Raw genomic sequence first — 26,195 nt, 5'->3', positions numbered from 1 at the left:
GGGAGGCAGACAGACAGAAGTTGTTGCAAATTGCTTCGTAAAAACATCAACTTCATAGCCATTATAAAGTTCAACAAATACAATTTATATGCAGCAAAACGCATCAAGCCAAATGCAGGTAACAATCCGCAGAAAGAGAAGGCTGATGTGCGTAAGTAAGAGACGGCACGATGCATACAATGAGTAAACAACAATTACCCAAGTGAACCCAAACATTTACGCGAGTGCGTACTGTATTTGCATTTTTCACCATAAAAACTTTTCAATGCAAAACTTTTCTTTCCGCTTTGAAGTTCGAAGCGCGTTTTATCTGGCCAACTTTTATTTGCCTTTCCTATAATTCCTTTCAAAATAATTCCGCTCGTCATACGAGGCGTATGCGCAATTTGATATGAAAACCCCCGAAAGTATGCAGCGCGAAATGCGGAGGAAAATTCATATCAAACAATTTTCAAATCTCTTCTAACTGGAATTTCCATATCACTGGCAAATTTTTTGCCTGTATTTCCCAGTATTCGTCGAGTCAATTTCGCATGCAGCTAATAAATAAAAGCATTCCACATTGATATGATATCAAGTGTGCTCCTTCTGCTCCAATTTACGATAGTGCACTGAGAAAAATTGTTATAAATATTACGAAATTTTAAGTCGAGCAATACATATAAAGCATGAGATAAGAATTGAAAGCAAACGGCTACCAAAAATAAATGTATTTTAAATGCAAGACTATAAAATTAAATACTTGATTGATTAATTTTAAGTCCTGAAGCCCAAAACTTTTAAAAATTAGGTAGCATTTAAATACTTTGTTTTTAGTTGAAGTGCGTACCATTAGTTTTCAATAGGTATCACTTGAATATAATTGCCTATATAATGAGCTTAGTGGGTGAGTCCGCAGGTTTCCCCGATCCTTAGATTTTTCCCGTGCACCCATTTCACCTCCACGCCTTCCGTCAAAATGCCACTCGACTGTGGAATGGAATATGACAAACAGCAGCAGACGGGGCAATCCAGACAGGAATGGCCTGGGAATCGGGGGATCCCCCACAGAGGCTGCAATATTTCAGCACTCGACTCGACAGCCAAGTGTCTGCTGGCGGGTAAAACGAGGAGTGGGCCAAAAAGAAGCGTAGAAGCTCTCCTCGAGGGGCGTTTGAGTTTTTAATAAGCAGCCAGTACGGCGTCAAATGCCAGAAGTTTGATGAAAGTGAAGGCAGCTTGACGGGTCTCCCCTTTCGTTGCCATATCTCTTCTCGCTGCCAGTGCAGTTTTCAAAATTGAATAAAGTTGACAAACGAGAAGAGACCCGAAAGGTGATAAATTCTCAGCCAACGTCGCAGACTGAAGTGTCGTTAGCAGTTGGACGGAAAAACGGGAAAATCTGGGCAAAATGGAAGCTGGAAAAATACAAATTTAATTGCAATGAGCCGGGTTTTGAAGCAGCAGAGAACGGAAGTAAACGGGTCAAGCGAAATCATTTTTGCAAGTGCAATTTGCCAAATGAGATAAAATTTCAGACGCTGGCCGGGTGTTTGGTGCTTCTGAAAGAGCACTTTGGTTTCTAAACATTTTCCAAGTGTTTATGTTTTTATGGGACTTTAAATTTCCTCAAATTATATACATGCATCTTATATTAAGATGTCCTAGTAATTAATTTATCCAGCGCTAGTAAGATACTTGAGTATAACTTTGTGAAGATAAGTTACATTTGTAGATGGTGCGGTAACCCAAATCAGCAAATCTCATGGGGGCTGATCCCAGACTTATCGATGGAATTTCCTCGCAGCATTTCAATCAAGCTGCATTAACGTTTAATGCTGCCCAATGGGCAGATGAGAATCCCAGTCTTCTTGGCCGTAAAGCAAAGGCCAAGTGGTCATAGATATGGGCATTAGCGCCGCATTCTTGAGGGACTTTCCGCCGCCTCCTCGCGTCCCCTTGTGCCCCTGTGGACCATCTAGAGCCATCGGAAACAACAACAGTAATGGGGGAGCCATTCATAAGCCTGAAGGTTAAACCGCTAAAAATCATTGACCAACATCAAAGAGCCATTGTTTTCGGCCAACAGCAAATGGGCCAGAAATGCTAAGCCCACAAATGAAAATGAGAATGCCTGGACACAATACGACGCACAAACGCCATGGACGAAGATTTATGCCAATTGCTCTTGAGCACCTTGTACCGAACATATATAGTACTTACTTATATATATGTATGCTCAATGTGTGACTAATGAACAGGCCCTCTATACCTCCAACTCCAGAACGTTGGCCTTTTATTTAGCCATTCGGCCCACCCACATTTGCACAATTTACGATTTTTCGCTCCTACCGGCACTGCCTATATATCTTTGTATATTTATATATATTTTTTTGTGTGTGTGCAAGAGCTATGGCCGCAGTCAGCTCATTAATTTCGCTTAACTTCACAAATTGCCAATTGTGCGCATTGGTCAACATTTTTACTTCATTCGGTCTCGCTTCCAATTCGTGGTTGACTGGGCCTGGTTTTTTTTTTTTTTTGGAGCTGGTTCTGCTTTGGGCCATGGACCGACCAGGTTGATTTCCTTTTTCCCGAGCATCGCTATATGTCCATGTCCGACAATTTCTTCTCTATTGTTCTCGCAGTCGTATTTATTGCCTTGAATGCCAATTTGTTTCATGTGCCCATTGTTCTGCACTTATGGGTCAAGGTAGAGAGATTCGATAGCTCAGTTTGTAGCTTATGATACATGTTAAATTCGGCCAAACCAACTAAAATACTTTGAAACGTATGAATTATCAGGCGCATCTTGGAATGTTAAATATTTAATAGAAAATAAAGTTGCTTAACTTCCAAGCTCAAGTTTGGTAAACCAATTTGGAAATTAACTCTTGACAGATTTATTTATTCTGTATAAATACTGTATAAGGGTATTCATCAGCCGACTTGAAGTCCCTTTAACTTGCGTTTCATTCATGTAACTGCTGTTGCTTTCTGCGCCGTCTGCATGCACATGAATTCTTAGTTTATGAACTTCAGGTGGGCCAACATATTGTTGGGTACCAACTTCTCGTTAATGTTACACCGGCATGTTACCTCAATCTGTGTTTGCCTACCCTTCCCATTTTGCTGCCCTCTATGGACAATAAAAATGGTGACAAATTGTCATCACACGGCACAAATGGGGGCTTTATTAATGTGAGTGACTTTTATGGCAGCGGCACCGGTGGCGTATGCGTAATGTGGGTGATGATATGGTGGCCAGACAAAGGGGGATATGAAAACGAACCCAAAACAAAACCATCAATTAGCATAACTAAAATGAGCCCAACTGTTTTTCTTTCCAGGATGTGGAGAACATTTACGCACGCAATTATGTTGCGGGGAAAGTTGGCCAGAAGAAGGAGGACCAGTTGGGAACCCCCGAAGCGGTGATCAAAGCGAGACGTCTCCATGCTCAGAAGCAGAAGAGTGAGCGAGGTAATCCAGTCCCGTGGGACTGCCTATGGTAAATGCCATTTAACTTAATACTTCCTCCATTAACAGCTCTAGCCCACGCCCACATGAACCAGGTGCTGAAGGAGGCCACTTGCCGCATCCCCCAGAAACGCTGTCAGCTGGTCCAGCAGGATCCTTCCAAGATCTACACGCCCCACTGCACCATCCTGCATCGCTGCAGCGAGGACAGTGGTTGTTGCCCCAGCAGAAGCCAAATTTGTGCCGCCAAGAGCACACACAACGTTGAGCTGCACTTCTTCGTGAGTTAAGATTATAATAATAAAGATTTTTATGCATTTAATGGGTTTATAGTAATATAAAATATGTTTCATTAGCTAAAGAGTATTTTAGCAGTAGTTGAATTGGAAATTTATGCGTTACCGAATTTTGTTAATAATTTGGTCTTCATTGACTCACTTTATTGGACCACGCCCTTGTGCCTTTGCAAATGATTTTCATTGAAACGTTGCGCTTGGGTGCAGCGAAAGCAACAACAATAATAAATGAAAAGCGATTTTCATTCTGACGCGAACGCGCATTCATTGTATTTGAGCTTCAGGTTTTTGAAAGCGAACGTGTGCGCTTTGCTCGCGTTTTGTGACTTTAAGTACCCATGCTCTATCTCTTTTCATGCACATGCTGCCGTCTCTTTCTGGTGAAAATATCGTTGGTAATCGACGTTGCTGTTGTTGTTGTGGGCGTAGGTCATGCTTGAGGGCGCCATATTGCAACATAATTATATCGTTCCACCTTTATTTTCATTTTATTTTTGATCGCTGTAAGTACGTCTTTTTCCAGCGCGGTCTTTCGGCTGAAATGACTTTTTAATGACGCAATGATAATTCAATTTGTTTGGTGATTTATGCCTCATGATATGATTATTGTTGCTCGATGCTGCCGTCATTGTTCTTGCTGCCTTTTTGTTGCGTAACGAGCTTTCAATACATGTTGAAATCGAGAATGTAATTAAGCATTTGTGCTTTGCTCTGGGGGAGGAAACCCATTTTTGCTTAATTTTAATATGCTACAGATTGGATTGTTGGCCATGTGATGGATGGTTGCTAATTAACGGAAACGAGTTGTGCATTCGTTTGATTTAAATGGGTTAACTACATATAAGAAGCTTAAGCATCGGGGATTATTTCAGTATCTCTAAGCCCGTCAAATTGGCTTAGGCAGCGTACAAGTTACACAACTTATTGAATAACACATTATTTTCAGCAAAAACTTAACAAATTACAAACAAAATTCCAATATTTTTCTACGGATTTCGGCAGTAAACAAAATCAATTTTCTGTAAGTTTCCTGCGCATTTGCTTAGCTTTCCATTACAGGCGACTTTGTAGGTAGTTGATTTTCCCCTCCATTCACTCTTTACATAAATTTCATAAATTTCACTCTTGCGGAGCCTTCGAGGCAGTAACTTCGTTCTACGAGGATGGCTTTTAATTTTCAAATATTTATGCTGCGCTTGCCGCAAAAAGTTGCCACTTGCAAGATTTATACTCACACACTCTGAGCCAGAAGAAATACCAAAGTCTGGCGCAAATATGACCGCAAAATGCTTAAGAACAAGACAAACACGCCCACACATGAGCCATCCTCCCATGGAAAAAGGGGGGCGTAAAGGGGAGTCAAGTTAACTCGCCCCACTTAATTATCCAATAAAACTTGCGAGCAAGACCACACAAATTATCGTAGGGCAATTTAACATTTTCGGCACTCGAGCAAAAACCCATGGAAGATAAGCGGAAGTAGGAAAGTATTTATAATTAATAGAAGAGCTACGAGGGTCTAGATAACCCTTACGATTATTTTGAGGATTGTGAAATATAAAATTCCAGATTCAACAGGTTAAAGCTATGCTTAATCTTGATACGTGGTAGAGCTAAAGATTCTTCAACAAATCGTTTTAAGAAAACAGAACGCAGAACCCTTGTATATTTTCCTAAATTGCGGATGTAGTAAGCCAGCTTTAAAGTCGGTTTAAATATGCAAATAGTTTCGAGGAAATCCCCAAAATAAACTTGTTCCTTTTTGGCATGAGCAAACTCCATGACAAGCTCGGTGGAATCAGCCGGCAGCAAAGTGTATGCCCCCAGGGAACTCTAGTGGCCATCATTGTGGTCTTCTTCACTCCCCCCCTCTTCCCACTCATGCCATTTTCAGACTATTTTCCGTTCCCTTCTTGCCAGAACCATCCTTCATAAGAGACACAAAAAATATTTCCAGCCAGGAAACTGAAGCTGAAGCTATGTTTCCAAAGCTGTTGGCAGCACTAAAGCTTAAAAACACATATATGGTACAAAAAATATCAGGCACTAAAGAAGCAAAAGAAGCCCAACAGGATGAAGAAGCAGGACAGTCTGCAGTTGAGGAAGCTGCAGCAGAAAGTTGCCAGGAGGGAGCAACTCAGCGGTTTGTCATTGAGAGGTGTCAAGTGGCAGGCAAACACACGCAGACACACACAGCTGGAGTGCTAAAGAAGGAGATGCTGCACTGGCAGAAAATAATAGAAATACAATTCAAAAAATAATTTGCTATAGAAGTAGACTCTCTTCTTCAAAGGATATCCTATGCTGCAGAAGATATATTTTATTGAGGAACATATTAAGCATCATCTCTAAATGTAACTACCCTAAGTTGTCACTCATTTTTCTCGGTGTAGCATCAGGTTCGAATGGGTGGGAGTGTAAGAGCGCCAAGGAGCGATAACCAGGCGGAGGATGCAACCAACAACAGCAGCACGATAAAAAGCGTAAACATTTTAACAAAACATAATTTATGTTGCGCAAATTTTTGCATTTCGAGGAAGGTTTCCTGGAGGGGAGCACAGGATGCTGGGGCAGTCTTCAAAGGGCATTGGCCTCCACAGCCGCCCCCTCCGCCAACCGAGCGCACCATAACAAACTCCGGCACATGTTGTAAGCGCTGTGAGATTTATGAGGCAGTCTCCTCTCCTTTCTTCGCCTCCTGGATTCTCTTTTTCGGGTTCACTGCCCTCCACTTTCACCCAAGTCCGACAGGAGCGCGGTGGCGAGGGCAGAAGAGTCGTGTGGAAAAGAGGGAGGGGGTGGGCCTAGAAAAGCCAAGGCAGAAATCAAAGGCCTCCTAAACGTGAAAGCCAACGCCCACGAGCAGCAATAATAAAATCAAGCACACACACCCGGCAAAAGTTTTGCTTGTTTAGCAAACCGAAGCCGAAGTAAAAGTCAATTGGCTGTCAGGCAAATGGCCAACTCCTCATCCACATGCACCCGTCATCCATGTCCTCCATACAAAGAAATTTTCAACCACATTGTCAATACCATTCTTTTCATATTATATGACAATAGTGGTGCCTCGAATTCAAATGTCATTAAAATGCGAACTAAGATTTTAAATTCATCTATCAATGGGTTCAAAGAATTAGTCTCATCTCAATCTTTGATAGAAAGATACTGAACATAGATACAAAAAGATCAATAATTATAATTTCTTTAATATGATTACTTTAACATAAAGAATACTTTGAAAGGAATATATCCTTAATTATTTGACCACTTATTAAGTTCGAAATCCAAGTAAACTGCTTTCTTTTCTCACTGTGCACAGGCACCTGCATGAATATATGAAGTCGAAGTGAACTTCAGTGATTTAATTAATTTGCCACAAAATGTGGCCAGCTCAAGGCGTGTGCATAATAAGCTTGGGATGAGTTGAAAGCCTGGTAACGGGCGAAAAAGGTGGATTTCGGATAGGTATGAAAGCCATGGAGAGGGAGGGGTGCAAAGTGAAAGGACTCCTTTCGTGACACTGCCTCTGCCAGTTTTCGAACTGCGTAATGCAATTTTGCCACGCTAAAATGCCCGTGCCCCACCACGAGACACCCACGTGTGCACACAGAGGGTTTGAGGTGGAGGGGAAAGGCGGTGGAAAATGCAAATTGCGAGCACGTAAACAGGTGGAAACAGGTGCAGGAGGCAAGCGGCAAGCGGCAGCATCCCGCAGTGCAGCAGTTAGGAAAAGCTCCTCTAATGCCACGCTGATGTGGGCGCCATGAAATGGATGAGAAATGGTTCGAACTCAGATACCCACTTCAGATGGATTCCATCTATGATCGATATATTAAATAAATAACTACTTACTTAGGTAATTTCAATTGGTTGCGCCGAGGAGTTGAGCTCTATGCTTGCTCGCAAAATGTTTATTAAATTGCTACATTTTACACGCAGGTAATACACTTTTGTCTCTGTATCCCTAAATCTCCAAATCCTTTATTCTTCCAAAATACCCTTCTGTTTACCATCTAAATCCCCTTCTGATGTCTTCTTGGTTGCTGAAACTTTACCAGCAGTTGATGACAGTTGCAAGTTCCGCATTCTTTGGATTTATGTATGTTGGGCGGAAGTGAAGCTGAAATGGGGAATGCCATGGTGAAGCTACATGAACTATTTACTAATTTCCCAAAAGTTTATAGAGTCATGGATTCGGATGCCAAAGTTTGCATTTAGCTGACAAAATATATGCATTTTCTTTGGGTGGCACGCATATGGACTTGGAAACAGGACAGTTGCAAACAACAAGCCTTAAAAGGGATTTACCACACAAATGTGTTCTTTTTAGTTGACTAAATCTTAAATTCCAGCCATGGGCTAATTTAATTGGTGCTCATAAACTCAACAACACTGCGGCACAAGTAGTTCAGGGCAATATTTAAAACAATGATTTTGAATTCCGCCCCAAAAGTAGGCAAACACTAAGTCACAGTAAATACTCGGCCTGGCCTCCTTTTCGCCTCAATTAAGTTCTCGTCCTTTGCCATTGTATCGAGTCCAAGCCACAGCGCAGGAAGCCTCTGGAAAATGCATGAATTTAGGAAAAACATTTTATGCTTACACGACACTGAGCTAGCTTAATCGCACCAGTCCCCCAAACCGCCCACTACTCGGAAAATCCCTGGCAAACCGAGCAATAACTGACTAATTGCTCGGGTCACACACACGCACACCAACGGACACACACGCACACTCTCAAGGGAAAAGGTTGGAGGGGGGCAGTGAAAAAGGGGGGCTTGAATGCATTTTCATGCATAAAGACCCAACCTCAATTACAGAGGCCATCTTGAAAAGTACACTACCTCTTCTGAATGCACTCATAAACCATATTGTTGTGCATCACAATGCACTTGGAATTATTTAAACGAATAACAAAAGAAAATTTTAAGATATTTCGAAAACTATATATTTCCACTTCAAGTTTGAAAATATTTTAGGTATAAAATATCAAGTAAAATCTAAAAAACTAGTAGGGTAACTAGGGACTTTTCAGTTTTTAGTCGTGTAAACGCTGAGATTTGCATATTTGCTAAGTAGAAGAAACAGGAGAAGCACTTTAGTGCAATTTTTGCACAATTGTGGTTTGGGCAAAGTAAAGTAACAACACCAGCACTTGGCACTTCCGTTTCCGGCAATTATTGTTGCTTTTTGTGAGGAAAAGCGCCCTCTTCTCAAGCAATTTTGTGCCTCTCCGACTGCAAAAACAAGAAACAACTTTTTGGGCCTGGAAGGGGGCGTAAAAGTTTTTCAATTCGCTGCAGGTTGAGTTGCATTTCTATTAGCCAAAACCACACCACAAACCGTAAAAACCACACAACACGAACCGCAGCGAACCCAACTGAAAACTCAATTTGAAGCATTTTCATAAATACCTGAAACGAACCAGTGAATTTTCCCTTTTTATGCTTTGTCAACTTATTGGGATTGTTAGTTGTTTCTGCCCTGATGCGTCCAATCAAAATTCAAATGCTTCACAGCACTCCCCATTTTCTACAGACCATTCTTTTTTTTTTGGCACATTTTCCTGACATTTTCCCAGTTGTTTCCAACCCCTTCGCCCCCTCTGGCCATATAGTGTTCCTTGCAAACCAAGATCTATGCGCTGGATGAGTGGCTGGCCAGGGCTTGATTAATGGCCAACTTGTTATTTTAATTAAACAAATCCAACTTAATTTATGCAATTCATACGCATTTCATCATTTTGCACTTGTCATGCCACAAGACCCACAATTTTGAGCGGATTGGGGCGGAGTGGAGAGGTGAGGAGTGGCCAGCCACGAAAGTGACGACACGAGACCAATCCAATTCCAAGCCCCAGCAGCTGTAGAAGTTTTGTGGTCTGTTAATGGCTCTCGGCCAGTAGCGTGCAGTCAAATTAAAGGGGGGATGCAAAAATGGCATTTCAATTAGGCCATTTAAATTTGTACAATAATATAAGAAATATAGAAAAGTGTACGTAGTAGGAATAAACAGTGCTTAGAAGGCATTAGTACGTACATCTGTACATACTTTCTACCTGAAATGAAACACTTTAGTGATACAATGCATATGAAGTCGAAAATCCCCCTTACAGCGATTCACAATTACATAAGCCCCTGCGCAGACAACTGACAACTCATTTAAGAATTACAAGAGCTATAGCAATAACCGAGCGACAACTAGACATCGCAACAATGACAACAAGTTTGATGAGCAGTCAGCTTAGGAAACTGTCAACTCCCTGCTGCCAGTTAAGAAGATATATATGCCATATATGGATTCACATGGCGTTCCACATGGCAGCTCGTCATGGAGTTCGGGGGTCAATTATGCAAGCTCCGTATGCAAATAGTTGCTTGGCATAAATAAGCGAATGTGTGGGCGGTGGGGCTTGGTTTAGTTCCTTGTGGCGCCTTATTAAGGATTTATCTGTTTTCCGATTTCCCTCAGGTGAAGAGCAGCAAGCATCGCAGCGTAATCGAGAAGCGAACCTTTGTGAACCACACGGAGTGCCACTGCATCGAGCGATCGACCTACAACGAGGAGACGGCCATGGCCCACTACGGGCAGTCGGTGGTGCGGGCCACCATACTGAGTTGCACCTGTCCGAAGAGCTTCGAGAAGATCCTGCAGGACGACGGGCAGTGCAGGTGCGACTGCAGCTCCGGCAACTACGACTGCGACTGGCTGAAGCGGGGCAACGAGCACTTTGCCATGAACGATCGCAAGTGAGTGGTGTCCCAGACTTTTACCCATTCCCAAGCTAACATTCTGCTTCCCCCCGAAAAAACCAGGTGCATACAGCAAGGTCGCTGCAAGCCGCCCACGTGTGAGTTTGGACTCTACATGGACAAACACGGTCGCTGTCCCAAGCAACACGAACAACCATCCTACAATGCCATGTCATAAGCGGGAGGAATCCCAACGAGAAGCCAGGAAAAGTATTATTCGGTCTGAGGAAAACTCAAATCCAGACAAGGAGGAGAATCCATAGGGATTATTCTCCTCTGACAAGAGTAAAGGCGAAATGAGAGACGTGAATTTAGTTGCATATCCTATACAAAACAATACGAAAGTAAAACGATGGGTCGATTAGCAAGAAGCAAACGTACTAAAATACGGAAAGCACTTTAAAGCATTTCTAGGAGTTTTCCCTCCTTCAAATCTGTAATGTCTAGAACAGAATGGTTGGAATAAATAAATCTATACATGGGTTGGGTCGGAAAACAACCAAAATGAACATTCGACAGCAAGCAGAAAAAAGTAACATTTTCTACACGTTTAAATCAAAATTAAAGTTGAAAAAACTTTTACTAAGAAAAGTATAAAACAGATTATGCATTTTCTACTTCAAAAATCGACCCAGCCCAAGCGAAAGATACAACTAAGTATTTCAGCTGATTGTGTAGTAGATTTATTAGGACTACAATCGGAAAAGCCCTTTAAGTTAGGTGCAAACAAAAATCTGTATCTTAGCAAATGGAAATAAGACTTTTTTGCGCATGTTTTACTAAGAGAAAGGATAAACACATAAACCAATATGAATTTGTAGCATTGTTCTTAAATGTTTCAATATACAACATCCACAAATAAGCCAGAATAAATTATGTGTGTGTTTTATGCGTATGCTAAATGAAATTCCAAATATATAAATTGACTGCGTTTTTAGTTTTAATTGACTAATGTTATGTTATTTAATTAGTTATTTAATTATAATAAAACGAACAAACGAAAACGAATCACACTAATATTACAATCTAAATATATAAATCACCCATATAGGAGCAAATATATTGTTCATGTTATTTAAGCTAAGTTTTAACACAATTCTAACAAAAACCATCCTGGATAAGTCGCAACAAAAACAAAATTAAATTTTCATATTTAATTTCTAGTCAAATTTTAATTTTGTTTTTTCCACGGCCACGAATGTTTAATCGAATGGAAATTCCGCCATTGAACTCAGCAAATCAAACGGCATTTAAAGCGGAAAACAAAAAACAGTAAACTAACCATAAATATAGCAGAATAAATGTATAAACCATATTGAACGTAAACTAGCCCACAACTTTCCTGCTTTTTCTGCATTTGATAGTGACAACTGAACTAAACATAGGATATCTTCAATATCGCATAAGTACATACATCCTGGGAAAACCCGATTTTACACCCAATTTCATTTTCATTCGACCCGTGCACATGCCTTAGTTTAAGTCACTTAAATAGTTCTGACACCCAAGCGAGCACTGTACATATATATTTTAGAAACCTACATTTAAGCGGCACCCAAAAGTGAATCCGTTTGGCACGAATTATGGCGCAAATTGTTTCAGAGGCAGAGAAATAATTCCCGCATTGCATAACGCATTTGCATATTAATGACATTTGCTGGATGGCAATCGATGAGCTCAATTATTAATATCAAGCGGAATTTGGGGCTTTAATTATTGTGAATTTATTTACCATTTAGCCAGACACCAAATGCCGTTTAATGACCTGTGCCTCATTTCTATTTACCCTGCGTAATTACACGTTAGCCATAATTATCGAGCAATCTATTTGCTCAAGTTAAAATATTTATTGAAATTCGCACCCCAATTTGAATAAGCATACGCATATAGGTAACGCAATCTCAATGCGACGTTGAATGTGACATGAATATTTCAATAAATCTGTGTAATTGTTAAAAGAAGCTACCACAAGATACCAAGCAGAATATACGAAAGATTACATTTCAAAATGATTTTATTTACAACTCTTAGCATAAATTTTAATGTATAAAAATGAATGTAAGCGTTAAGCTGAAAAACAAACCAATACTAATAAAACAAAACATATTATTACTATGCGAAAATCCAAATAAATATGAAAGTGAACACAAAAAAGGCCCAACAATGTTATCTTAATGGCTTTCACGATCGGAGGAGGTTTTCCAGATGGACGAAGTCGTCATAATTAGCAGTCTGGCGCTAAAGGAGTTTGTTCAAATGTTTTACTGGCCAGGGAAAGTCACGCGAAGAAAGTGAAAACTGCAGCTAATGAGTTGTAATGAGAAAGTAATTGAGTAAGCCGTCAACTTAATATGTTTTTATTCAAATGGTTGACAAACAGGGCTTACAACACTAAAAAATATAAGCCTAAATGCAACCAAACTCCATCTTTAACAGTCGGTTTATTTTTGCTTAAATGTTTAAAATCGCTGTTCACTTTGGCTGCTGAAAACGCTTTATTCACCTGCCGCCTGCAACCTGTGGACCCATTTTGGAAGCCAATTTCGTGCTAATTACAGCGTCTAAGCTGAAAAGTTGCTACTAATGAAAATGCATAACAAATAGAAGCTCCTGCGTTCGACCCGCTCGCCACCCAACCGCCGCCCACCTGCACCGTCGCACAGGTGTAATATTCCCACAGACACAGACGCACATCGGAATGGGTGCTGGTCACATTATGATCTAAAATTTATAGAATTTTTAAGTGGAGTGCAGCCAGCAGGGCGAACGAGGAGATAGCGCCACCTACCGACGCACGCCGCAACCGCAGCGGCGATAAGCTTATTCCAGTTTCAACTTTTCAGTTCTGTCGCTTTGGCTATTTGATAATAAATACAGTAAATCAGAATTTAATGAATATGATTTCTGCATCGGAACTGAATATTATATTTCTATGCATAAAATAATCTTGTAATTTCCCGACTAAGAAACGGAAATACCAAGCAGTAAGTCAGATAAATTTGGATTCGTAATCGATGATTGACCCATGGGAATTGGCATTTCCTGTTTCGAAACTTATTATTTAAAATCTCATATCAAGATGCGTTAGAAGAGAATTCGTCATGGGTGTCAAAAAAGCTTAACCTTGATGTTATCTTGATTTTTCTAATTTAAATTAAGGTCTAAATTTCCCCGAAAAAAATATGATTAATAATTTAGCAGTTATCAGAATCACCAGCCAAATCACCATAGGCAGCACTTGGTGATACAGCATGGACCAGCTAAATGAAAGCATTTAAAAGTGCAATAAATGGTGGGAATGCCACCCGGATTATGCACCCATTGGATGCGCGACCTCAAAGTGCTTTTCTCAAGGACTCGCTGTTCCAAATTGCGTTATTCATCGATTCCTGCCGGCCAAGTGAAATCACACGGAATTACGAACAACACTGGGGCAGGCAAACAACAACAAAAATTTCCCAACCAGCAACAAGAGATGGGTGGCAAGTGGGCGTGGCAGGGGAAATTGCATGGCAAACGGCGGAAAGGAAAAGGATCAGGCAAAATGCACGGGCACGGGCTCACAAATTAAACCCGCACACGGAAAGGATGCGACTGTTTGAGTGTGTGTGTGTGTGGGAAAGGGACGGGTGGTGAGGTGGAGGGCTGGAGCGAAAGGAGTAGCCATGATATGCCTGCATAATTAATTCCCACCTCATACACACGCACACCCGCACACACACAAACAAACACACTGCCTGTAAGTTTCAAGTGGGTGACATACCCACTTCTTCCCACCAGGAAATGCCAGCAGCGCTTAAATTGGAGCTCTCGCACCCACACACAGATATATCCGTGCGCACACACAGATACAGACATGCACAGATACAAACACACACAGATACATACAGGTGTAGTTATCATACTGAGCCGTCCGGCATTTAAGTCCACACTAAATTGCATTTAATTTCCTGCTGAAACTTTCAACGCGATATGATCTGGCATAATGATTTCACGCCACACGGCAAAAACATATCCACATCCGCAAAATACATATATGTAATAAATAGAAAATACATAGTTTGGTTCTATTATCACCCTGTAAGAAGAAATATTACCCTGTAGCCATGTAAAGATATATTACATATATTACATATACATATTATTTTGTAAGTATATCTATGAATGCAAAATCCCAATTCTGGGAAACTATACAATTTGAAATAAGTTTTTCGTTCTCATTTTCTGATTGCGCCAGTAATATCTACTTTATAAGCGAATTTGTTTTTGAGAACAACGAAAAAATCCAATGCAATTTTTATTAAAATTAGACAAATCAGCTAGAGTCACTCTGAAAAATGGAAAAATAGCATTATTTTTTATTACTCGATAAATTAGAGCTATAGCTTTTGGTTGCTATATTTCATCGCCTGATGAAACCAAAAATAAAAATGACTTTTTCAACTTTAGCAGAACATATTCGAATAATTTTAACTAAGTTCATAGCCATTTCAGGGAATATAGGCTTCACACAAGGGATTTTCTACCTTTCAACCATATTTATTTGCCGACAGATTTGTGAACCCATTCGGTCTGTAAACACATGTGCTACTGTAGGTCAGTTTTGGACTTATTTATGAATGCGCAAATTTCGCCTGGTCTTCCAGTTTTTATTGCATTTTGACCAACAAAAATGTGCAAACATTTACAAAGCATTAAGCATTAATGCAATATTCAAATTTGAATTTATGCGCCAATTTTAATTGCACGAAAAAAGCGCTTATGCGTAAATTGCAACTAACCGAAACTAATTTTAACTTTTCCATAACGGTTAATTGTTGTTTGTGGCCGCAGTTCATAATCGTAACTTTATTTTTTTTGGTAATTTAGGCGGACTCATTAATTATGTACTATTTGGATTAAAACGCATATCTAAGCTTATGATGCTGGCATTTTTAATATATTCAGTGATATATATTCAGCCATTTAAATTACGACTTCCGGTTAAATTTTTGTAGGTATGAATATAAATAGAGGTATGAATGTTAAAAATGTATTTTTAATTCAAACTAGAATGAATATTGTTCTTGAATTCCGAACTTTCGCACCATTGAATCGGTATTCAGATATTCAGATTTCAGATTCTCGACCTTGACTCATGGTGTTTTCCAAGAACTCAGGCGATTGTTAGGAACTTGGGATCGTGCCGGGTTATTCCACATCGACCTTAGGCCCATAAATACCATCGACCCCAGTGGCCGGGCACGCGTTACACATCAAAAGGCGCACACAGAGGAGGCTCCATAAAGGACCGCGATTATCCTCGCAGCTCCTCGACGGCCAGAGGGGGTAGGGGGGTATGGGCGTAGGGCTCGTAAAAAACATTTATGCGCCCGAGCTGCAGAAGATACAAATGTATCTTGATATGCGGCACTGTAATGGGTTACGCATGTGGGACATGAACGAACCAAATACAAAAAGTAAGAACGAGGTGAAACTGACTGAAAAAAGGGAAAGGTAAAAGTCCAACGAGCTGGAATATGAAAAGAATTTCATAAAAATTAGCCAGGCTATACAGCCGAAAGAAAAGTTGTTGTTTGGACATTCAGTGCACTTAAATAAATCAACCAATCATTAGTCACTTCGTTTAAGGCGAATTTTCCGACTTCTGCGAAATATTTAAGTATATAGTATAGACGCTGCGCTGCACCAGCAATTTGGCAGCTGTGTGGAATCCGAAAACAAAGAAATCGAAATCAATCTCTCCAAGTGCAAACAACGGCTGGAAACGTGGCTAATCTTGTGCTCATCTTTTTGGCCCCGGCGCATTTGGACTTGTTTGTTTGAAATACTTGCATTGCAGTTTTTTTGGTGACTCAAAATTGTGTGCTTTAGCTAAATAAAATATTGCTTTAAATTACTCATAAACTTACAACGTAATTAATAAGACTATTAAACTAAATATTACTCATGCTTATAGATACGTTTTACTCTGTATTTTTAAGGGTATTCATATATCTACTTCCTGCCAAGTTCTTATTTCTCCACGTCGGTGAGTGCCTTAATGTTACCCCAGCCTGCTTATGATATGTGTGTGTGTGTTTGTAGGGGGAGCAAGGAGGCAGCTGGCAGCATTTGAGCCAAGTTAAGTTATTGGCCAAGTTTGTGGTGCTGCTGCTTTGCTCGCCTGTTTGCATATTAGTCACAGAACAGAAACGCAAACAACTTGACGCCTTGGAAAGGAGCGAAGGAGAAGGGTAGAGTGGCGAGAAAGAGATGGCTGGGAACAACACCAAATTGAGTATTAAACGAAAGAAATGATGTTGATGATGTCGAGCCTGAACATCTGAGGCTATTAGAATTAATCAAAGGGATTTGTTGGCACCGCAGGCGATAAAGAGGAAAATGCGCGAAAGAGAGACGTGATATCAACGAAAGAGATGACAGAGACCAAGAGAAAAAGACGGCAACAATGATGAAGTTCGTTCGGCAGAAGAAGCACAGAAGGCTTCGCGAATTCTGCGGTTAGTTGGTAATAAATTTTTGGCTTATTGATATTTATTATTAGCCCCGGAAATTGTTTGCCTCCATTTGGCTCGTATATCGCCTCGATAATGTTCCACTTGGGAATCGTTGCAGCGCGCTCTTCTTCTTCGCAAAGGGGCGCTGGGCGTCAAGGGGGCGTGTCAGCGGTTATGTTTGCTCTTGGGCCTTTGGCCTGATCATAATTGATTAGCTGCTTGGGGAGCTTCGTGGTGTTCAATGTTAGCTCGGCTCAATTACACTTAAGCGGGTATTAAGTATGTATGTTGACCAAGTATGCAGGGCAATAAATATCGAATGTGTTTTGGTTGAAGAATGAGATGGAGAAGTGATTTGCAAAGTGAAACATTTTTTATGCAGATAGAACCATAATCATATACACTGAAAATGAATATGTTTATATAAAAACTTATACCTATAAAGTAAACTTTTTAAAAACTCCTTAAATGTCAATATCTTTCCACTATCTTTCTGAATTCAGTAGACTCTGGCGATTGATAATTTGCTTAATTACAGGCTCATTTATTCCAAAAGTCAGAGAAGCACTCTTCACCGCATTTCAGCTCTTTTCGCACTTTACTATGTAGACCCTACATTCTACCACTGAACCAAGCCCACATTTTCCTCGCCAAGACATAGAAATAAAAGTTTTCGGCTCTTCTTGCGAAATGGTTCAAGATTTTCCACCTTTTCAAGACGCGCTTTTCACAGTTGACATAACGAAAGGTGGAAAATGCATAAAGGAAAAGAAAAGGTGATGGAAAACAGGGGGAGAGGAGCAGGGAAATTTGCCATTGACGCATTGCTTCAATTAACATAAAATGTGCATATGCAAACACACAGTCATACACAGAAAGAATGTTTCTGGAATTTAGGATAATAATATAATAATATTTTATAAACTTTCACTTAGTATTCAAGCAGTAAGTGTTTCTTATAAGATACATATGAAATTAGCATTCAATTCATCTTGGTTCAATCAATCTTAGTAGATTTTCCTCTTAGTGTGTTAGTATGTATATTAGCGCATTTTATTACCACCTTTTAAGTTTTGCATATGTGCGCCAGTGCTCAGTTTACTTCCTTTATGAAAACCATTTCACACTGACTGCGAAAACTCTTCGCCAGACCCAGTCGACATCTTTGGTCGCCCTGCTCCTCGAGCCCTTCTCTGCACTCCATCGCGCAGCATTTTCCCATCTCCTGCTCCCCTTTTCCCGGGGTCGGCAAACCACTTGAAAAGACTTCCCACGAACTTTCTAATGCACCGTCGTCTCTGGCTGACACCCAAGAAAAAGGGGGCGGAAAATCGGGGGGCTTAAGGATTGTAGCTAATGGCACGCCTCTTAATCATTTAACAACCTTTCGCCCCATTTTCCTTTTCATGACACCCACATATCGCCTGCAGGTGAAGGGTGGCGGTGTGCGAAGGGGGGGATCCTTGGTTCATTGAACGATTTTGAGTCAGTTTTGTAGGCAGATTTCGATCGCAGCACTGCTAGATGGGAAAGCCAATGGCCAATTATTAAGATCTACCCACAACATCGACACCGAACGCAAACGACCCAATCGCCCCCGCAAAAGCGTCAAAAGTCGGCTCAATTAACATGCCATCTTGGCCCCGCCTTTCGATACCCTGGCTAAAACAGCTACAAGTTCCTAGACTAGCAATGCATATTAGCCGTAGACCATAAATGCAATTATTCACTACTAAGCCAAATGATGATTTGGTGGGAATGCCCTTACATAGATATTCCAGGGTGTCAATCGATTCGATCATATTTTTTTGTTGGCTTTTTGCTTAGCAATTGATTTCCATTTCATTTGAGGCCACAGACCGATTCGCAAATGAAGAGTCTTCCACCGCAGTCGTCAAGTTGGTAATAAAAATTATTATTTTGCAATTTAATTGCCAGCCGCAAAACGCCCCAAAGGCCAAGACTCGCTTCCAGCAGACTTTGGCATCGATTTGGTCATGAATGTGAGTACCCACAGTCTCCATATCCCCCGTATCCCCCTTATCACCCAGGCCGACCCCTCCATTTGGCTGATCTGTGCCTGTCTGATGCAATCTCCTGGCCATTGGCGCTTGTGTCTTGGCCTCGCGATCTGCGATCTGTGCGCTCCGCGCTTTTGGCCCCTTGTCATTTATCGGATTTGAATTGAAAGCCTGTAAATAACACGACGAAAAATCGAAAATCGAAATTGAAATTCGGCATCGTTGCAGATTTAATTGAATCTCGTCGCATGTGTGGGCCCACAGGCGGAATGTCTGTCTCATGATATTGCAGGTCAAAACCTTTTGTCTGGCCCACTTTTTTGGCTAAATATGTGAAATATGTTCCAGACTTTTAGTGGATTACCTTAAGTGCGTCAAAACGAAAAGTTCAAAGCCCCATAAGGCGCATTTTATGAATATAATTATTCGGCATTTAATTATTCAGCATCTGTGAACCTGACAAACAGTGGGGGTAATTCCCCAGATCAATTGATTCACGAAGAACGTAAATTGGAATATTCGGGTGTTGTGACTCATAGCAAGGAGCACTTGACTAACCTAAAGAAAGAATCCATTGGAATGACTCACCACACGGAAGCGGGCAACGAAAGTGTTGCCCATTTAAGAGATGAAACCCAGCCCTTTTACATATTCACAGCTGAGGTCAGCTTGCTAGCAACGGAAAGCTATATATTAATAAAACAATCATTACTCTTTTTAAGTGTGCATTATATTTCAAATCGGAATATTTTAATATTTATATATTTCAAACTTTATGTTTCACTGGATGCAGTATTGGGGTTTCTGCTGTAGCTATGAAAACCGCAAATAAAACTGGAATGCCCGAAGTCGAGATGACGTAAGGGTACCCGCAATTCTGTCAAATGTCAGGGTCTGCACCCCACATCTTCCTGTGGGCAAACACATCACGCTGGAGCTCCATTAAGCACCTACCCCGCCCCCGAACCCCAGCCCAACTGGCTACCCTTCGCCCACATTCCGCAGAAACCCACAGCCCGAGGAGGTAATAAAGATCCAAAGAGACAGGAGTTGCGGGGAAAACCCTTCTTCTGTGGAAAGACAAATCACATAAGCAAATTGGTTTACAATAACCAACCACAAACGGAGGAACACAAGTAAAGTTGGTGGCTACATGGAGCTTAAGGGGGGGCGGAGGCTGGGGAAGAGGGGAAAACGGGTGGAGTGTGTGGGATGGGACAAAGAAAAACCGCTTGCAGACACAAATATCACAAATTTAGCAAGCAATTTGCATAAAACTCATATTTTGTTGCTGCTACTTCCAGCTATACGAGTATTTCTGTTGTACCTTCTTTCTAGTTGTCCCATTTTTTTTTTCGCAAATTTTTCTTACATATTTTATACAGACGCCCTGGGCGACAAAAAGAAAACTTAACAATTTGTATGCAGAAAGCAACGGCAACAAAAATGTATGCAAAAATCCGTCGAGATTTCGTAATCCAAAGTGGGGGCCACATATCATATGCAGATGAGGTAACCGAAAATTTAACCGCTGAGGTCAACCGGTAATAGTCACAGCACCCCACCCCCCTCTTGACCTCTTGCAATTAAGCTACACGACTTGGACACATTTTCCAACACCCAAATATCTCGTTAGGCAATCATCAAATTTTGGATCGCGCGCACTCAACAATCAAGCGCGACTAATTAAGGGGGGCGGGGGGATTTGGCGCAGGTCATCAACTGTCGTGTGTCTGTTTAATCAATCAAAATGCAGTTCGTCTCGGTTTCCAGATATTTGAACTCACCCGAAAATTATTTTCGAACGTGCCGAGCGACGCGTTGGCCGCCAAAAACCAAATATCCATCGCAGTCGGTGGTTTCCCCCGGGAATACCTCTATTTACTCGCCGGAAAAACAGTACACGTGCTTATCGGCATGGTCGGCAAACAAGAGGAGCTGGTAGCCACCAGTCGAACAGCCAGAGTGCCGCACACACACGGAACGCAGAGACAATGGAAAATCAGCGGATGACTGAAGAAGCGAGGGGCGAGCGCCGCCTTTTGAAGGCCGAGGTATGAGATCATTGTTTGACTCACGTGCACAGCGTTCAGGATTTTGGCTTTGAGTCAAACAACTCATTCTAGGCACCTCAGAAGTGGATCGAAAAATTCGAATAAATGTGAGGAAAATAAATACCCTTTCTTTTCATAAATACATGATTTACTTGCTTATCGCTTCTGATATGTTTAATGTATTCTATATGAGGATTCCTCGGTCTCTTTAAGATACTTTTTTCTAAATGTTATGGAACTTTTTTCATGAAACTGCAATGAAAAGTTCATTGAAAATACGCATACCCCACACAAGTGCAGGGCATTTTTTACTCTCCTCAAAAGACCCCACGCAACGATGCTTTGAGCTTGAACTTTGTGGTTGGGAAAAATGTAAATAAAAGATTTTCCTCCGCCGATAAGGAAAAAAGTCGGACAAAATCAAAGCTATCTTGCGGCGTCCGGCGGAGGAAAAAAAGACAATTACTGGATCCCACTTCTGGAGAGAAATTCACTCGCGGCATGTTGGGGAAACAAACAAACATATCATGGCAAACAAAGGTCACACACAGCTGAACTTTATTGTGCGAGGGGAAAAGAACATTTTGGGTACTTATGCAAAAGACATTAAACTAAACGGGAATTATATATAAATAGTGAACAAAATACTTGAACGTTTGCTATCTCATTTCTTTATTCGAATTTTATGAGTATACATTTATGATGCACTTGTAGACTTTAAAAAAAATTACAGAAAACCTCATAAAGAAAGTGTAGCTTGAGATCTCTTTGAGTCAGTAATCTATAAAACAATCTTTGTGCACATGAAAATGTATTTGCAATCGGATCGCTTGAGAACTTTGAACTTGCAGCTAAGAAATGGAAAGCAACAACAAAAGATAACGATATAATCGAGTTCCCCGACTATCAGATACCCATTACAGTCAGTGGGAGTGCGACAAATGAATTGAAAAGATATTTCTGGACTGCGGGCTTTTGTGTTCAAGCTTTCTCAACTTTCTACCTTTTAGGGCGGAAAGATCCTGATCAAGAATATATATATTTTATATGGTCTGTTACACACTTTTCAATCAATCTTGTATCCCCTTTCACTGTACGAGTAACGGGTATTGTAAAGTAGTGAAAAAACCAAATTGACCCAATTGAAAACTGCAAATTCCCTTGGCCAAGTAGGCAAAAATAAACAGCATTAATCATCAAATACAAAGCAGCCAAGAATAAAGGAGGCACAAAATATACGCAAAATGCAGACACTTGTTGCCTCCCCCAAAAGAAAATGCTGTTGGGAAAATTGCCAGAGCGAGGAAAATGGGAAAACTGACGTCGAGCAACTGTCGCCAAATTGGCTTTGGCATGGCGCCCCCGAAGAAAAGGAAATATATATATACATATATAATATATATATATGCATATGAGAAAATAAAAACATTAGCACAGTTTGGGATGTTTTATATCCCCAGCATATGCCGCAAAACCAAAAGACACCAAAGTGCCCGCAAAATGTGGCAGAAAATATGTAGTTTATGTGGTTTGCGATTCCATCTAGAGATAGCACTTTGGTTGCCCTATAAAAATGTAAAGAGTACTAAAATTCGCAAGATAAATCCATATAAAAGTGGACGTGGAGGCTTCAAGATATGAAAACATGCAACATGTTTTGTTGAACTTTTGACAGTTTGAAATATAATTTTAGTATATAATTATGGTAAAAAGTAGCTTAAATTTATCGATGTTATTATTCAAAATTTGAAAGTGGAAAGCCTGCTTTTCGCACCCCAAAACACTAACAAATCCGCCAAGAATTAGTTCTAGCCACTGCGCGATACACTTTCTTTTTGGCCGGAAGACATAAGCCAAATAAACACTTGCGCTGGCTGCCAAAAAGAAAGCCGAGCAATTAATATCAATGAGAGCCCACGCACAGAAAGCCGCAGAAATGGCATAAAAAGTGGCCGCAAGAACGGCCGGCAAATAATGTTGTCGTTAAAAAGAATAAACCACAAAGGGGACGGCCGCCGCCTTGCATCATCGCCAATTGCCAGACGCTATAAAAAATAGCTTTGCAACTTGTGGCGCGATGCCACGCCCCCGTCGCGCTACATACATATGTCTATATATATATATCGCATATAGCGGGTACACATGTCTCAGCGACTTCGTCATGGCCTTTATTTTTAGGTTGCTGCCTGCCGCCGTCTTGTCTCGTTTTTCGATTCGATTCTCTGCCAAATTATTCGTACACTGCGTTTGATTTACTTGCAAATTCGCTGGCACAGTTTCCCGATTTCAGTAGGCCAACCAGTCAACAGCCAGCTGGCCGAAACGGCTGCGAATTGGCCTTCTTTATCGCCACCTTTTGGGCCGCATAAAACAGCAAACAGGCAACCAGACAATTTGTCGTGGCCACAATCTATTAAGCCCTGTCGTGGAGCATAAATCTCGCGGCTCCTCTGGAGCTCTGATAATTTGTTTATTGCTTACACACCGATTTTTATTAATGGCTTTCAAGGGGAAAGGAGCGCACACAGAGAGTATTCAAAGCTAAGCCCTTAAAATGGTCTATACAATGAAAAAAAATCATTAAGATACTCGTAAATCGAAGCCCAAGTTTTGCCACTTTATCTGAAACATGCTCTACGGAGTGAAAAGATAAGAAACAGGATCACAGACAAGTTTGCTAAAGGATTAGGTGCGATTGTCATAGGAGAATCCTGCCGAGAGAAGCTGGGATGAACTGGGGCTTGAAAATAAAAATAATCTAATCACTTACAGAATCCTGTCTATATTTGAAACTGAAACTCTATATAAGTGAACACAGATTTGAAGGGATATATCTTCGGGCTACTCGTTTAGAACTATACACTATATAAAAATTTCCAAAAAGATCTAACAGCCTGCTAGATTGTCATAAAAAGAAATACCCATTAATGTATGAAGTCAAACAAATATTCTGTAATTTTTCAGAGTGCAGCGAGCAAAGTGCAAATCATGGGGATTAGCTTTCCCAAATATTCACACGTCCCAGGTCGAAAGATCTCGATGGAGCCATAAAAGGCATTTACAGATATTTGGTCTAGACAAACAACAGCCACAAAGACAGACCAGACACATTTTTCACTTTCACTAATTGTCAATTCTGTAGCTCCATCGAAGGAAAACAAAACCGCAGACTGAAAACTACAAGCTGAAAACTGGAACAGGCCGTCTTGAAAGGGGGGAAAATGGGGGTCTGAGTGATAAGTAAGTGATCGCTTTTGTCAGCGCCCTCGCAAAATGATCCAGAGATTAAAGTATCTTCTCATATGTGGGACTTTCACGACTAAGGTTTGGTTGAGTCATCACAAATGAATCACCGCATATTCTTTGACAGCTGCATAGCTTTTTAGTGCATATTATGTTATTAAACGAAATATCGTACGCCAATTTGTGGCGCAATTAATTAGGTGTTATCATCAGAAACAGAGACAAAGACAGGATGTAGATAAGCTCGACGTTCGCGATTAGCAGATATTTGTTACAATATAGCAGCTTTTAAGTTTCCACTTATACAATAACTATTTATATACAATTAATATCAGAAGAACCTAAAAACACTCACACTGATAGGTTTGATCTTGTAAGAGAACAGGAAGTAGAAAAACAGCGATATGAAAATTTAACAAAATGTGTTTGCACAGACGGAGGTGACGAACTAAAAATTCAGATCAGGCGACACATATGCAAATTCCCGATCGTGGGTGTCTACAAGAAAACTCGAAAGTCGGGCAGGGGCGGCGAAAACTTTTTGAGGGGGGAGGGCCAAGCTTTTGGGGGCGGCGTAGTGGGGAAGTGAGTGCAGAGGACGCATATTTACGCTTGGTGTTGAGTGAAAAGAGAGTAGACAGCTACAAAACAAAAAAAAAATTCTTCGGACCTATTAAAGATTATTGGCCTGGTGCGAAGTCAGCTACGCCCACGAACCACGCCCACTTGTGGCAGGGCGGGAGCATTCGAGTGTTGCACAACAAAGTGTGAACAAGGAATGCATGCCTATGATGATGATCTCAGAATACCCTAACAAAATCCTGCCAAGCTGCCAACTAATTTCAAAATGAAATTTAAACTTGCAAAACATGCGGTATTTCAGTTTTTATATAGGCCTTAGTTATTTACACCATTTAATAAAATATTAAAATGTATAAATTTATATATTCACTACATTTTATTGATCTTTTACTTATAATTTTTAGTTGTTGAATATTTTTTGAACTTCATTCCGTGTACCTTAACTTACATCTTATTTCAATGCTTAAGTTCCCACTTCAATCCAACATATGTTCTGCCTTAATTAGACAGACTGATATACCCAAAACGAAAGGGCATTCAAGTGAAGGCATTCATCGGAAAAAGGGGTAAAAACTTTTTGTCAGCCCGACTGATTGACGGTAGCGCTGAAAGCTGTTGTCCATCATCAACACCAGAGAACTGAGAATGGAGTAGAAATGCGCCCAGTCTCAACAGAGAATTCCCGACTTAGAATCGAGGAATGAAACCCCAGCGCCTGGATGCAAATCTGCTCGATTGCCACGCTCACTTGACAGATATCATTAATAAGATTTATGGGCTATTAGCAGAACCAGCCAGTGGCCATAAATAAGACGAATCCGCGAGGATTCCAGTCCTCAACGGCCAACGTGTTGACAGGCGGAGCAAAGTCCTCAGCTGAATCACATCATTTGCGTGTGCATTTACATACGAAAACGAAATAAATCCCAGCTAAAAGTGTCTTATCAATAAGCATTCTTGTAATTTGCCTGCAAATGAGGCATTTAAGTTCGCCGCTAATCACTTCTATTTATAAATTGTGTACCTAGATAGGCAATGGCTAGAAAAAGTATATAGTGTGTTAATTACACATTGGAATTGAGATCTCTGTTACCATTAACATTAAAAAATCATCATTAAATAAAAATACTATTAAAAAAAATCGTTTGATTTTCTTTTGCGTAACGCGTAGTCAACCATAGCGTTCCCTCTTGTAAGATACTATTTTTGTTTCACAATTCATCGGCCAATAAATCAGCAAAGTCAGAATTAACATTACTGACAATTTCGGGTCTTTAAATTGTAAATT

At 40.6% G+C, this 26,195-nt stretch overlaps 1 protein-coding gene across 3 annotated transcripts in view; it reads left to right on the top strand.

Moving 5' to 3' along the window:
- LOC117145366 overlaps nucleotides 1-12,647 on the top strand; it is a 58,972-nt gene extending 46,325 nt beyond the window's left edge. For all 3 annotated transcript variants that reach the window (XM_033310993.1, XM_033311001.1, XM_033311010.1), the window contains 4 exons: nucleotides 3,330-3,462; nucleotides 3,529-3,740; nucleotides 10,227-10,504; nucleotides 10,571-12,647. In XM_033310993.1, coding sequence (XP_033166884.1) covers nucleotides 3,330-3,462; nucleotides 3,529-3,740; nucleotides 10,227-10,504; nucleotides 10,571-10,685 — 738 coding nt within the window. In that variant the 3' untranslated portion in view covers nucleotides 10,686-12,647. The remainder of the gene's footprint in view (nucleotides 1-3,329; nucleotides 3,463-3,528; nucleotides 3,741-10,226; nucleotides 10,505-10,570) is intronic.
- Nucleotides 12,648-26,195: the final 13,548 nt, after the last annotated feature.

Source organism: Drosophila mauritiana, chromosome 2L (assembly GCF_004382145.1).
Source record: "Drosophila mauritiana strain mau12 chromosome 2L, ASM438214v1, whole genome shotgun sequence".
Classification (NCBI taxonomy): Eukaryota; Metazoa; Arthropoda; class Insecta; order Diptera; family Drosophilidae; genus Drosophila; species Drosophila mauritiana.
The sequence above is the reverse complement of the archived record's forward strand: the minus strand, read 5'-3'. Positions and strand labels throughout refer to the sequence as shown.